This window comes from Mandrillus leucophaeus, unplaced genomic scaffold, assembly GCF_000951045.1.
Source record: "Mandrillus leucophaeus isolate KB7577 unplaced genomic scaffold, Mleu.le_1.0 Scaffold1421, whole genome shotgun sequence".
Lineage (NCBI taxonomy): Eukaryota > Metazoa > Chordata > Mammalia > Primates > Cercopithecidae > Mandrillus > Mandrillus leucophaeus.
This window is the reverse complement of record NW_012101390.1, coordinates 353,593-369,678: the sequence shown is the minus strand read 5'-3', so window position 1 is coordinate 369,678 and position 16,086 is coordinate 353,593. Positions and strand designations below refer to the sequence as shown.

General features: G+C 36.8%; 1 protein-coding gene across 1 annotated transcript in view; it reads right to left on the bottom strand.

Moving 5' to 3' along the window:
- GABRA3 (gamma-aminobutyric acid (GABA) A receptor, alpha 3) overlaps window positions 1-16,086 on the bottom strand; it is a 302,277-nt gene that overhangs the window by 160,252 nt on the left and 125,939 nt on the right. Inside the window, exon 3 of the mRNA XM_011974177.1 lies at window positions 6,163-6,284. Within this exon, the coding sequence (XP_011829567.1) occupies window positions 6,163-6,284 (122 nt within the window). The remainder of the gene's footprint in view (window positions 1-6,162; window positions 6,285-16,086) is intronic.

Sequence of the window (16,086 nt, the reverse complement as noted above, 5' to 3'; positions counted from 1 at the left end):
TGTATTTTTAGTAGAGACGGGGTTTCACCATGTTGGCCAGGTTGGTCTAGAACTCCTGACCTCAGATGATCTGCCCACCTTGGCCTCCCGAAGTGCTGGGATTACAGATGTGAGCCACTGCCCCCAGCCTATGTTGTAATTTTTTTTAAAGTTATGATGCACAATATGGTCTATTTTCATAGATGTTCCAGTACACTTGAAGAGAATGTGTATTTTGCTGTTGCTGATTGGAGTGTTCTATAAATGCCAGTTAGGTAAAGTTGGTTGTTAGCGTGGGTCAAGTTTCTGCTTCCTTTACTTGTTTTCTGTCTACTTGTTCCATTATCTAATGAGGGCATTGTTGAAATCTCTAACTATATTATAGACCATCTCTTTCTCTTTTCACCTCTCAGTCTGTACTCCTAGTAATATTCTTTGCTCTCATGTCTACTTTTTCTGATATTAAAATAACTACTCCAACCTTCTTTTAATTCGTGTTAGTATGATGCATCTTTTCCTATCATTTTATCTTTAACCCACTTGTGGTTTTCTATTTAAAGTGCATTTCTCTCAAGGAGAAATTTGCTCTTTTTAAATCCCATCTGACCACCTCTGCCTTTAAATATGGGTGTTTAGATTATTTATATTTCATGAGATTATCTGTGTAGTTAAGTTTAAATCTACAACCTTGCTATTTGTTTTCTGTTTGTTTCTTCTATTCTTTGTTACCTTTTCCTCTTTTTCTGCCTTCCTATGGATTGAATATTTTTCTTATTACATTTTTATATCCTTCGTTGCTTTATTAGCTATCATTTTCAAGTTCTATAGTGCACGATCCTTATCACAGTTTACCTACAGGTAATATTATCTCACTTTCTGTGTAATATAAAACTGTTCAACGGCATATTTCCACTTCTTTGTGCTTTCATTGACATACATTTTCCTTATACATATATTACAAGCTACACAATACATGGTTATTATTTTTGCTTTAAGTATTTACTTATCATTTAATGAGATTTTTTTAATGAGGAACTATTTTACATTTACCCACAGTTTCCATTTCCACTGCCCTTCCCTTCTTTGTATAGATCCAGATTTCTATCTGAAATCATTTTCCTTGTGCTGACACATTTCTTCCAGTACAGATCTGCTGGTGATGAATCTTTTTAAGTGTTTATGTGTTTGAAAAAAGTGTTTATTTTGCCTTTTTGGGAGAAATTTATTTTTTCTGGTTATAGAATCCTAGGCTGGCTTTTGTTTTTCTCTCAGTACTTTAAAGCTGTTGCTCCACTACCTTCTGACAAAAAGTCTAGTATCCTTCAAAGTTTTTCATCTGTACATAATGTCTTCTTTTACTCTATTTGCTTTTCAGATTTTCTTTTTATCATGGGTTCTAAGCAATTTTCTCCTTTCTCTTGGTGTAATTTTCTTCATGCTTCTTGTCCTTGGAGTTGTTGACTTTCTTGGTTGGGGAGATTGCAATTTTAATCAAAGTTAGAACTGTTTAATTTTTTTATTTCAATATCTTTTGGGGTACAAGTGTTTTTGGTTACATGGATGAATTACATAGTGGTGAATTCTGAGACTTTAGTGCACCCATCACCTGAGTAGTGTACATTGTACCCAATATGTACTGTTTTTTCCCATACCTCCCTCTCAACCTCCCACTTCTGAGTCTCCAAAGTCCATTATATCACTCTGTCTGCTTTTGTGTAATCATAGCTTAGCTACCACTTATAAGTGACAACATATAGTATTTGGTTTTCCATTTCTTGGTTATTTCACTTAGAATAATGGCCTCCAGCTCCATCCACCCAAGTTACTGCAAGGACATTATTCCACTCCTTTGTATGGCCAAGTAGTATGTATCCCATTTTCTTTTTCCACTCATTGGTTGATGGGCACTTAGGTTGGTTCCATATCTTTGCAATTGTGAATTGGGCTGCAATAAACATATGTGTGCATGTGTCTTTTTTACATAATGACTTCTTTTCCTTTTAATAGATACCAAGTAGTGGGATTACTGGATCAAATGGTAGCTCTACTTTTAGTTCTTTAAGGAATCTCCATACTGTTTTCCACAGAGGTTGTGCTAATTTACATGCCCACTAGCAGTGCATAAATGTTTCCCTTTCACCATATCCATAACAACATCTATTGACTTTTTTTTTTTTTTTTTTTGAGTCTGAGTCTTGCTCTGCTGCCAGGCTGGAGTGCAGTGGCGTGATCTCAGCTCACTGCCATCTCTGCCTCCCAGATTCAAGCCATTCTCTTGTCTCAGCCTCCTGACTAGCTGGGACGACAGACATACACCACCACCCCCAGCTAAGTTTTTGTATTTTTAGTAGAGATGGGGTTTCACCATGTTGGCCAGGATGGTCTTGATCTCTTGACCTTGTGATTTACGTGCCTCGGCCTCCCAAAGTGCTGGGATTACAGGCATGAGCCACCACGCCCAGCCTGACTTTATTTTTATTTTTGTTTTTATTTTTATTTTATTTTATTTTATTTGAGATGGAGTCTCACTCTGTTGCCCAGGCTGGAGTGCAGTGGCATGATTTCGGGTCACTGCAGTCTCTGTCTCCGGGTTCAAGTGATTCTCCTGCCTCAACCTCCCGAGTAGCTGGGACTACAGGCACACCCCACCATGCCTGGCTAGTTTTTGTAGTTTTAGTAGAGACAGGGTTTCATCATATTAGCCAGGCTGCTCTGGAACTCCTGACCTCGTGATCTGCCCACCTCAGCCTCCCAAAGTTTGGGGATTACAGGCATGAACCACCATGCCTGGCTCTATTGACTTTTTAATAATGGCCATTCTTGCAGGAGGAACATAGTATCTCATTGTGGTTTTAATTTGCATTTCCCTGATGATTAGTGATGTTCAGCAGTTTTTCATATGTTTCTTAACCATTTATATATATTCTTTTGAGAAATGTCTATTAATGTCATTTGCCCAAAAAGTCAGAATTTTTAAACCAGTTTTTCTTCAAGTATATTTTCTGCCCCCTTCAAATAATCCCATTACAGTTACATTAGACTACATGAAGCTATACCACAGTGCACTGATTTCCGTTTCATTTTTCAGTCTTTTTTTTCTCTCCATGTCTTGTTTTTGCTAATTATTATTGCTATATCTTCAGGCTTATTAGCGTTGCTGTCCTTTTTGGTTTGTACTTTCTTGTTTCTTTGTATGGTTGGTGATTTTTGACTGGAAATTTTTTTCTGGAAATTTTTCTCAAATTTTTTGACTGGAAACTTTTGACTGGAATCATTGTGAATTCCACTCCATTAGATATCAGATTTTTGTATTGCTATAAATATTTTTTGATTTTTGTTCTGAGATAATGTTCAGTTACTTAGAAATAGTTAAAGTCTTTGAAGTTTGATTTTAACCTTTGTCAGGTGGGACTACAGCAGCCTTTAGTCTTGGGATAATTTTGCCATGCCACTGAGGTCATATTCTTCTGAGTACCCTACCCCATGTACCATGTGTTAAAAGTGTTTCCACCAAGTAGAGTGGTGGAAACTCTGGTTGGTGAAAACACAAGTTATTCCAAACCCTGATGTTTTAGTTTTACCCACTGTTTTCAGTGGTCTTTTCCTCATCCTTGAGTTGTGAGGTAAGCAGTACATACCTGAAAACTTGTGAAGCACCCTCTACAGATTTCTGCCTCTCTCTCTCTCTCTCTCTCTCTCTCTCTCTCTCCCCCCACAACTTTTTATTCTCCATGCAGCTTTATCTTCTCCTCTGCCTTATGAATCAATAACCTTGGCATCCCCAATTTCTCAACTTCTTCTCAACTGAAACAGTCCACCAGACACTATTTGGGTTCCCCTCCCTGCACTGTAGCCTAAAAATTTTCTCCAATCAGTTAAGCATCAGCAACCACAGAGCTCACCTTGTTTGTTTTCTTTCTTTCAGGAATCAATATCCTGTGCTGCCTTTGTTTGATTTCTGTAAAACACTATATATTTGTTCATTTCTTTGTGGTTGTTTAAGATGAGAGAGTAAATCTGGTCCTTACTTTCTTTCTCTTCTTTCCATATTAATTGTTCCAACCACAAATCCAAAAGAAACAAAACGAAATTGCACCATTTTCCCTCCAGTTTTCCCCATTTTAGAAAATAGCACCACCCAACCATACAAGCCAGGAACCTAGAAGTTATCCCTTTCTCCTCCACTTTTTCTAACCCCATAATCTAAGCAGTCACCAAATTTTCTGCATTCACATAGTCATTCTTTACATCCTAGAAAATTGCGATTAATTTGTGACTGGTCTCTCTTCCTTCAATACTGCTCTACTCTAATCCATTATTTATATAAAAGCAGGTGTTATATGGCCTTAGTCCAAAATCAAAACACAATGAAAAAACTGCAAATATATCTTTAACTTTACTTAATGTGTTTATTGTAGTAGTATGGGTATAGTAATTTCAAAATAGTTTTGTATATTGTAGGATTAAACAAATGGGTAAATGTATCAATTAAAAGTACTTGCTGGACTGCAATTAGTAGTATCAGTGTAAACTCATTGCCATACATGCACATACACATACATATATACAATACATCTGTGTGTGTATATACGTGTGAGTGTGTGTGCATTTGCTATTTTCCCAGTTCTATCTACTGAAAAATCCTGGAAGCAATGAGATCCTAGCAGTAATGAGGACACCTAGCAGCCAGAAATTTGATTATAAATGTAATTTCCCACAAAAGGTACCACTTATGCTTGGAAAAATGACTAATTCCAAGGCTGGATTATCGAAAGTATAAAATAAGTCTGGAATATACTGTCATGCCATATAATAAGAAAGTACTCAGAAAATGAGAGCATATCAAAAGGAAACAGAAGCCAAATGGAATAGGCTTCCACTAGGGAATATGGGAAATTACTAGCAAAAATCTTAGTCAAAATAAATATAGTCTATTGAAATGAATGATATCAATGTCTGTAATCCATTGAATAAAACAAGAATCCATTCATACTGACATTAGCTAATTAATTAAAGAGAAAAAAAGATTTTTTTCTTACAATAAAATGTAATTTAATAAGTGTAGAATAATAATAGATTTAGAAAATCACCATTTTGTCACTATAATTGTTATTAGTCTCACAAAGATAATCTGTAGTTGCTAAGACTGTTGGGTATAAGCTGGAAAAGGCATAAAATAGTGTCAGAACATCTCTCCACAAATTACGTATTAATTATAAACTTTAAATATAGTAATTTTAGAGTGCAGCAACCTGGTAAACATCTAAATTAGCACTACCAGTAATGGGGCAAACAGACATCAAGTCCCTTCTTGAGTAATGTGCTGACAAAGACATAATTAACTCCTATGGTGTTACTTCGAAAATGAATATGGAAGATCTAATCAATGTCATAAAAAACAAAGAAATGCTGAATGTAGGCTGAAGAGACACAACAATAAATGCAATGCATAATCCTGGATTGAATCCTAAATCAATGAAAATTTCTATAAAGTACATTTTGGGGATAATTGGAAAATTTTGAATATGGACTACAAATTATAAAATAGCATTAGGTTACATTTTGTGAATTTATAATAGCCCCTGATATATTATAATACATTTACCTTATTGCGATCATATTGCTGATTATACTAAACTGATAACCAACTAAGATCTCACATAGCCAGTAGATTATTCCTTTTTGGAGTGTCAGGCTGATATATGCTCAGGATTTTGAAAACAAAGGCATGTTTCTCAGCTTTTCCTGGACTACACCAGTCATCCAGGCAGGTATTGGTATTCTGTTACTAGAAATGGGCATTGTCTAACCTTGAGGTGGAGATGCTCCTCAACTTATAAGACCACATCCCAATAAACCCATCATAAATTGGAAATGTCATAAGTCTAAATCCATTGGGCTATGTCCCAAAATCACATCATAAAGACAAAAATCATACGTCAAAGCATTGTGAGTCATGGAACATCTGTGTATTACTCAATATGCACCTAGCAAAAATCTAGAATCTTCTGAAATCAGACCAGAGAAATCACCTACTGAAATGAAGGATTATGACTAATTTTCAGTGCTCATAGGGAAGAAATTCAGCTTTACATTAATCTCATTGGCCAACAGACTACTGAAGGCACCTTATAACTCTTTTTAGATAACAATGGCCAAGAAGAAGATCTTAAAAGGACTGACCTCCAAGCCCAGGTCGCAGCCGGTTGTCATAGCCGTCCAGAAGACGATCCAAGATTCTGGTGAAGATAGTGATGTTGTCAGTGCTGTCATCAGGAATATCTGGGGCGTGCTTAGGAGACAGCCTGAGGCAATGTAAAGAAAAGAAAAAAATAATAGTTCTTAATAGGAAAAAAAATACATGACTAGATATTTTAATTCAAGAAGATTTCAATTAATAGACTGGGCCAATTACATAGACCTATATCTTAACCAAAATAACAATTACTACATATTTGTCACAATGATTGCTTGTGTAGGAGGCAGATAGTGTGGTTAATACTTGAACTCTTACTCTAGCATTGGTATGAGCTTTGCCAGGCATATATCCTGGCCCCATCCCAGCAGTAAAGAGACACAAGCAGAAATTCTAGACAGAATGTCACTGAGAACATTTCCCGGTATACAGTTGGTTGATAAAATTGTGTTGCATGATTAAACAGGCATCAAAATAAAGAAGGGAAATGTTACTGAGAACTTACCTCACTTCTAGCCCAGAGAAATTTAAGTTCACAGAAAAACAGGGTCAGAGAGATCCTTGAATTGTATATGGCCTACTTCTACCCTCATCCTATGGAGATAGGGAAACCAAGCAGTAGTAGTTCATCAAATGTTAAAGCTACCAGACTTTAAGACTATTACGAGATGCCTTAATCACTCTCATTTTATACACAGGAAAACAAGCACAGACAAGAAACCAAATTTCCCCAAAGTCATATTGCTAGTGAGAGGCAGGCATAAGGCTATGATCCAACTTCTCTAACTTTCCAGTGTCCTTTAGGTACCTCCTGATTCTTCAATTTGGATTACTTCTGTAAGTCCTTCTGAAGACTATGCACTTTACTAATCACCTAATGAGGCTTAGGCACTGTGACTGATACTTTCACTTTTTGAGGAGGAGCTCGGTGTTGTTTGACAGGACTAGAAATAAAGGCCCTGGGTAGTTCAGAGGAAATAGGAATATGGTAAAAGATATGGCTTTTGCCAAGGGTCAAGAAGCATGGTGTGGAATCAAGTAAAGGACCAGAAGCTAGAAATCCTGGGTCCTAGTACCAGGTGTATTTGTGATTGGAGCTACCATTAAGCATCTTATAGCACTTGCATGTCTTTTTTTTTTTTTTTTTTTTTGAGATGGAGTCTCGCTCTGTCGCCCAGGCTGGAGTGCAGTGGCATGATCTTGGCTCACTGCAAGCTGCGCCTCCCGGGTTCATGCCATTCTCCTGCCTCAGCTTCCCGAGTAGCTGGGACTACAGGCGCCCGCCACCACACCTGACTAATTTTTTGTATTTTTTGTAGAGACGGGGTTTCACTGTGTGAGCCAGGATGGTCTCGATCTCCTGACCTCGTGATCTGCCTGCCTCGGCCTCCCAAAGTTCTGGGATTACAGGCATGAGCCACCATGCCCGGCCAGCACTTGTATGTCTTTAAGTCTCAGTTTTTCCTCATTCTTAACTTGAACCCAGGAAATTGACATTAATACATATGTAATAACTATTCCTAGCATCCAGTTAATCAGGGCTATAAAAGTCAAGATTCTAGTTAAGAAGGAGTCTTAGGAGACAGTCAGTACATCTTCCCACTAATATTTATCCCTAGCAGTGAACAAGGCTCCCGTTCTGTAAAGATCCTCAGAAAAAGCTACAGAATAGTATAAACATCAGTATGTCTTCCCCATAATATTTATCCCTAACAGTGAACAAGGCTTCTGTTCTGAAAAGGTCCTGAGAGTTACAGAAGTGTATAAACATCTTATTTGAATAGTTCTCACTCTAAACTGCCACACTGTAGCTGATAACCAAGTGAGTTTGAACTTTATAAACCTAATTTAATTCACTTAATCATCCAATGCATTTTTATTAACTATGTGTCTATTACTGTTCGAGGTGTTATGATAGAGCAGAAAGCAAAATAAAGTAAAACAAAGCAAGTAATCCTTTCCCTACTTAACTTATGGAGCTGTTGAAATAATCAAGTTATATAATAGATACACATGGGAAAAAATAAGCAGGCTTAAAGAGTCTGGAAACATGCATTTGAGTTTATTCGTTGTATGACATTAGGCAAGCCATATAACACCCCTAGTAATAGCTTTAGGATCTTTAAAATTAAAATAACTTCACACATATGTTGTATTAAAGTTAAAAAAAATACAATATATTAAAATTATCAGGCTTACTGCTTCACATCTAGAAGCATTCAAAGTGTGTTTTCTCTTTATCAGACTAGTGGTTTATGCACTCGAATGCATTATTCAAGTATAAATATTAACAACAAGCAATTGGCACCCTCATCAGACAAAAGCCATAAGGAAAGCTTTGGCCAGAGAGGAACTGGAACCTAGTCAACAGTAGACAAGACTGGCTGGTTTAGTGGACAGATCACAAGAAGTGATACAGATGCTCCATTGGGAAGGGGGAAGAAAGAAGGGAACTGTAGTGCAGAACTAACAAACTGACATCAGTATGCTGAGGAGATAAATACAGGTACATTGTCAGGTGACAGTCCACCCCTGGCTCAGGCCACCAATGGTCTAGATCCATCTGACATGGGCTGTAGGGGGAAGGGCTGTGGCAGCTCAACTAATTTCGTGCAAACCCCTTTCTCATTATCCCTTAACTCTCACGGTGGAAGATCTTGATCCTGGGTAGCCTAATTCAGTTTCTTGGAAGTAGATTCATAAACTGAATGAAAAAAAAATCTTGAATTACTAGATGGGGCAGAAAGGAGAATCCTCATAGAATCATAGGGGAAATATATAAGGCTTCAGAGATTACCTTTTCTAGATGGATCTGCAGATGAGAATACTAAAGCCTTGGACATAATTTTTAATCACCCTGAGAGGTGATGAGACAGCTAAAATATTAATGTTAATCCAAAATTGCTGAATATCAAGAACATACACTGGAGAAAAAGACAGTCTCTTCAATAAATGGTGCTGGGAAACTGGATATCCATATGCAGAAGAATGAAACTAGACCCCTATCTTTTGCCATATATAAAAATCACATCAAAATGGATTAAAAGACTGAAATCTAAGACCTCACACTATGAGACTACTACAAGAAAACTTTGGGGAACATCTCCAGGACTTCGGTCTGGGCAAAAATTTCTTGAGCAATACCCTACAAGCACAGGCAACCATAACAAAAATGGACAAATGGGATCACATCAAATTACAAAGCTTCTTCACAGCAAAGGAAGCAATCAACGAACTGAAGGGACAACCTACAGAATGGGAGAAAATATTTGCAAACTATTCATCTGACAAAGAATTAATAACCAGAATAGATAAAGAGCTCAAAGAAATCTGTTGGAAAAAAGTATAATAATCCAATGAAAAATGGGCAGAATATTTGAATAGACATTTCTCAAAAGAATACACACAAATGACAAACAGGCATATGAAAAGGTGCTTAACATCACTGATCATCAGAGAAATGCAAATCACAACTACAATAACATATCATCTCACCCCAGATAAAATGGCTTCTATCCAAAAGACAGGAAATAACAAATGCTGACGAGAATGTAGAGGAAAGGGAACCCTCATACATTGTTGGTGGGAATGTAAATTAGCACAACCACTATGGAGAAGACTTTGGAGGTTCCTCAAAATATTAAAAATAGAGCTGCCATATGATCCAGCAATCCCACTGCTGGGTATATACCCAAAAGAAAGGAAATCAGTATATCAAAGAGGCATCTGCACACCCATGTTTGTCACAGGACTGTTCACAATAGGTAAGATTTGGAGGCAACCTAAATATCCATAACAGATGACTGGATAAAGAAAATGTGATACATGTACACCATAGAGTGCTATTCAGTCATAAAAATAATGAGATCCTGTCATTTGCAAAACGTGGATGAAACTGGAGATCATTATGCTAAGTGAAATAAGCCAGGCACAGAAAGACAAAAATTGCATGTTGTCATTTATTTGTGGGAGCTAAAAATTAAAACAATTGAACTCATGGATATAGAGAGTAGAAGCATTGTCACTAGAGGTTGGAAAGGATAGTGGAGTGGTTGAGGAAAAGTGGGGATGATTAATGTGTATAAAAATAATAGAAATAATGAGACTTCACAAGTATACATATGTAACAAACCTGCACATTATGCACATGTACCCTAGAACTTAAAGTATAATAATAAAAAAAAGAAAAAAAAAGAAATAATGAGACTTAGTATTTGATAGTACAAAGGGTGACATCAGTAATAATAATTTAATTGTACATTTTAGAATAACTAATTGGATTGCTTTAACACAAAGGATAAATGCTTGAGGTGATGGATACCACATTTTCCATGATGTGATTATTTCATATTGCATGCCTGTATCAAAACATCTCATGCACCCCATAAATATATATACCTATGATGTACCCACAAAAATGAAAAATTAATTCTTTAAAATCCTGAATATAAGACCAATACACTGTGCTTTCTCTCTTACTGAAATACTAGTTTCCATGAGAATGCATTTCCATTTCCTCCTGCTGACTGTTGATATCTTAGCATCATTCTTCATCAAAAAGTTGAAAACTTTTAAGTCAAAAAGCAATGTTAGCTTGTGACTAGTCTGGACAATATGGCAAAACCCTGTCTCTACAAAAACACAAAAATTAGCTAGACATGATGGCACACCTGTAGTCCCATTTACTGGGGAGGCTGAGGTTGGAAGATTACTTGAGCCCAGGAAGTGGAGGTTGCAGTGAGCTGAGATCACACTACTGTGCTCCAGCCTGGGCAACAGAGCAAGACCCTGTCTCAAAAAGTAAATAAATAAACAAAAATCAATGCTAAATATCATCCCCAAATTATTTTCAATATATTGCTCTATGGTTTTATTCTTTATTATTGATTTTTTTCTCCTAATGTGCACTAAATTATTGTGTGGGGAAGCTGATTTAATCTGCAGCCTAAATAGAACTCTTCTTCAGTAACTAAACTGCAACGTTTGAATTCAAAGGTAGTTTGGGGAAAAAAGGAATCATGGCATGTCAGAATTATGGAGAACCTTAGAGATTGTATAATTCTCTCCCTTCATTTTACACATGAGACACCTAAGACACCAACACCAAAGAGAGAAACGAATTGCTTGATGCTATATGCTTATCAAGTTAATGAGAGTGACACTAAAACATGTCCATTGCACCTCATATTTGCCACTACTGGTTAGATAAAATATGATAATAATAATTCACCATTAAAAAATGAAAAGGATGTTACTAATACACTATCTGAAGGTTATGCAAGTTTAGTCATTTTCCTAGCCCTAAAGATGGATCAGTGGTAAATTCACAGGACTAGAATCAAATGACTGGAATTTAGTTCTGTCTCTGCCACTGACTGACTGTGAGACCTACAGGCATACCTCAGGGATATTGTGAGTTTGGTACCAGGCCACTGCAATAAAGCAAATATCACAATTAAGTGAGTCACAAATATTTTGGTTTCCTAGTGCATATAAAAGTTATGTTTATACTGTATAGCACCCTATTAAGTGTTCGATAGCATTATGTCTAGAAAACAATTTACATACCTTAATTAAAAACACTTTATTGCTAAAAATGCTAATGATCATCTCAGGCTTCAACAAGTCATAATCTTCTTGCTAGGAGAAGGTTTTGCCTCAGTGCGGACGGCTGCTGACCAATCAGGGTGGTGGTTGCTAAAGACTGGGGCAGCTGTGGCGGCAATTTCTTAAAATAAGACAATGAAGTTTGCCTCATCAATTGACTCTTCTTTTCACAAAGGATTTATCTTCAGCATGTGATGCTGTTTGGTACCATTTTACCCACAGCAGAACTTCTTTCAAAATTGGAGCCAATGCTCTTAAACCCTCACACTGCTTTATCAACTAAGTTTGTGTAATATTCTAAATCCTTTGTTGTCATTTCAACAATATTCACAGAATCTTCACTAGGAGTAGATTCCATATCAAGAAACCACTCTCATTGCTTGTTTGTAAGAAGTAACTCATCCCTTCAAGATTTTTCATGAGACTGCAGCAATTCAGTCACAACTTTAGGCTCCACTTCTAATTATAGTTTTCTTGCTATTTCCACCACATCTGCAGTTACTTCCTCCACTGAAGTCTTCAACCCCTCAAAGTCACCCATGATGACTGGAACGAACTTCTTCCACACTCCTGTTAATGTTTGTATTTTGACTATTCCCCTGAATCATGAATGCTCTTAGTGGCATCCAGAAAGGTAAATAATTTCCAGAAGGTTTTCAATGGACTTTTCTTGGATCCATCATAAGAATCACTATCTATGGAAGCTATAACCTTATGAAATGTATTTCTTAAATAATAAAACTTGAAAGTCAAAATTTCTTCTTGATCAGTGGGCTGAAGAATGGATGTTGTATTGTAAACATTCATCTTGCACAGCTCCATCAAAGCAAAGCTCTTGGGTGACCAGGTGCATTGTCATTGAAAAATAACATTTCAAAAGGAGTATTTTTTCCTGAAAAGAAGACTGCAACAGTGTGCTTAAAATATTCAGTAAACCATGCTATAAACAGATGTGCTGTCATTCAGGTTTTGTTATTTCATTTACAGAGCATAGAGAGAGTGGATTTAGCATAATTCTTAAGGGTCCTAGGATTTTCAGAATAGTAAATGAGCAATGGGCTTCAGCTTAAAGTCACCAACTGCATTTGCCCCTGACAAAAGAGTCAGCCACTGCTTTGAAGCTTCAAAGTCAGGCATTTACTTCTTGTCTCTAGCTATTAAAGTCCTGAAAGACATCTTCTTCCAATATAAGGATGTTTCATCTACCAAAATCTGTTATTCGTGTAGCCACCTTTATCAATTATCGTAGCTAGATCTTCTGGAGAACTTGCTGCAGCTCCTCCATCAGCACTTGTGTTTCACCTTGCATTTTATGTTATGGAGATGGCTTCTTTCCTTAAACCTCATGAACCAACCTCCACTAGCTTCAAACTTTTTCTGCAGCTTCTTTATCTCTCCCAGTCTTCATAGAACTGAAGAGAGTTATAGCATTGCTTTGAATTGGGCTTTGCTTGAAGGGAATGTTGTGTCTGGCTTGATCTTCTATCCACTAAAACTTTCTCCATATTCACAATAAGGCTGTTTCATTTTCTTATCATTTATGTGCTCACTGGAGTAACATTTTTAATTTCCTTCAAAAGTCTTTCATTCGCATTGACAACTTGGCTAACTGCTTGCCACAAAAGGCCTAGCTTTTAGAGTATCTCAGCTTTTGTCATGCCTTCTTTACTAAGCTTAATCATTTCTAGCTTTTGATTTAAAGTGAGAGCCATGTAACTTTTTATTTCACTTGAAAACTTAGAGGCTATGTAGGGCTACTAATTGGCCTATTTTCAATATTGTTGTATCTCAGGGAGAAGGAAGGCCTAAGGAGAGGGAGAGAGACAGGGGAATGGCCCTTCAGTGGAATAGTCAGTCAGAGCAAACACAATATTTACCAATTAAGTCCACTGTCTTACATGAGTGGAATTCATGGTGCCCCAAAACAATTAAAATAATAACATCAAAGATCACCGATCACAGATCACCATAACAGATAAAATAATGAAAACTTTGAAAATTTGCAAGAACGACCAAAATGCGGCAAGGGACAAAGTGGGCACATGCTGTTGGAAAAATGGCACCAATAGACTCACTCAACACAGGGCTGCCACAAACCTTCAATTTGTAAAAAAACATGCTATCCACAAAGCACAATAAAGCGAAGCACAATCAAATGAGGTATGCCTGTAAATATATGTAAAATATGTAAAATGGGGATATGTAAAATGGGGATATACATGTAAAATGGGGATAACAATAACCTACATTAGAAAACTTTGGAAATAAACAAGTAAATAAGATAATAAATAAATACAAAATTGTTTTGTAAATGAAGGTTGTTCATTAACTTCCCCCCAAACTCCTGAAAATGCAATGAAAAACCTTTAAAATACATTATCTTTTAGGCTATAGGAGAAAGTCAAGATCACTGACCATCTAGAGAATCCTCAATGAAGTTATTAAACTAATGCTGTCACTGCCAGCATCCTTCATTGAGGATCCTGGTGTGTTTACGTTAAGGGAAAGCAGGAGAGGCACAAATGTGGAGTTGCTGACACAGTTCATACAACATCCCAAAGAGGAAAGAGATTTACTTCATTAAAAGGATGGCATTTTTCCTGTACCATATATCTCCTGGGAAAGAGCAGATTTTTTTAAATAATAAAAATTTGGAATTACTGAGCAGATTATGTCTCTGCATTGCTCACAAACCTTTTATAACTCTTCATAGCTAACCAAATAAAATTCCAACACCTAAGCCTGACACTCATGGCCTTCTGCAATCTGTTCCCAATATACTTTTACAGTTGCAAATTCTACTACTTCTCTTTCTGACCAGCAATCACAGGCAAATCAGATTACTCACCATTTCCCAATATTCCTCATGTTTTCATTTTGCAAGTCCAGTCTTTCCTATAAGTGGAACTGTTCAATTAAAGATTCAGCACTAAGGAAGTCGGTTATGTACTAGAGAGGAAATGAGAAACACCTAGAATTCAATAGCACACATTCTCTTTACAGAAGCTCCTTGAAGAACAAAAAAAAGAGAAGAGCTAACCTGATTTTGGCTAGAATATGCCAAATCCATCTGAAAAAGACAGCTGTTCTTTTCTGAAATAGCTTCTATGGACTGGTAATAAAACTACAGAGGTACTGACTTCAGACACACCTACCCACTTGGGAAAATAAAGACCAAGTGCTTCATGCCATCTTAGTAACTGAAAGCCACTGTTTCACAAAAAAAGAGAAATATTTAATTAGTGTATGTTGTGAATGATAAAATAAGCTAGTAAACCTTAAAGATATGATTCCATGTGACCATAAGCAGACATATCACAACTTAAAATATGTCATGAACCAAAGTTTGCAAAGAAGCAGGGGTACATTCTTCCTTTGAAACAATGCCATAAAGGGTAGCTAGTTTTCTAGACAAAAGTAAGCAGTACTGTTTCTCATAATTAATCTGAATGACTGTAACCATAGTGACAATGCATGGGCACTCTTTTGGCAACATTTCTGGTTAAGCAGGTATTAATAGGCCAAGCTGAGAATGATTTATAACACTGTTTATGTGGAAAGAGATTTTTTGACACAAAAGAAGAGAAAACTAAACACTAGAAATATTCTCTCCCCTACTATTATTTGTTCTTTACCCCCATACCCACAGCCACGATCAAAGCAATGAGCTGGCCACCAGCTCAAAGACTTTGAATTAATCCTGATGGTTGATATCCTTACAATAGAAAGTCCTGACAGTCATCACCCTAAGCAAGTGATAAAATTCAGTATCAGCCATACTGAGACAACCTTGCCTCCTGACATAATGCAACAGGAAGCCACAGCATCACCTACAAAGTATCATTGATTGTAGCCTCACGTGTCCATCCCTGTTCTGTGTTACAAATTCTGCACTTCTACCTCAAAAGGGAAAATGGTAGGATAAAATTATATTTCTTATTTCTACAGGTCCTATAAGAAAAATGCACTTGCCCCATCTTAACATGGTCTACCCAGTTATGTGGCTGAGATATTAAGAATTCAGTGGTAGAGAGATTACTATATGTAAGTAAATGTTCGTGTATGTAAAATGCTAGGAAGAAACCGCATCAACTAACGAGCAAAATAACCAGCTAATATCATAATGACAGGTTCAAGTTCACACATAACAATATTAACCTTAAATGTAAATGGACTAAATGGTCCAATTAAAAGACACAGACTGGCAAACTAGATAAAGAGTCAAGACCCATCAGTTTGCTGTATTCAGGAGACCCATCTCACATGCGGAGACACACATAGGCTCAAAATAAAGGGATGGAAGA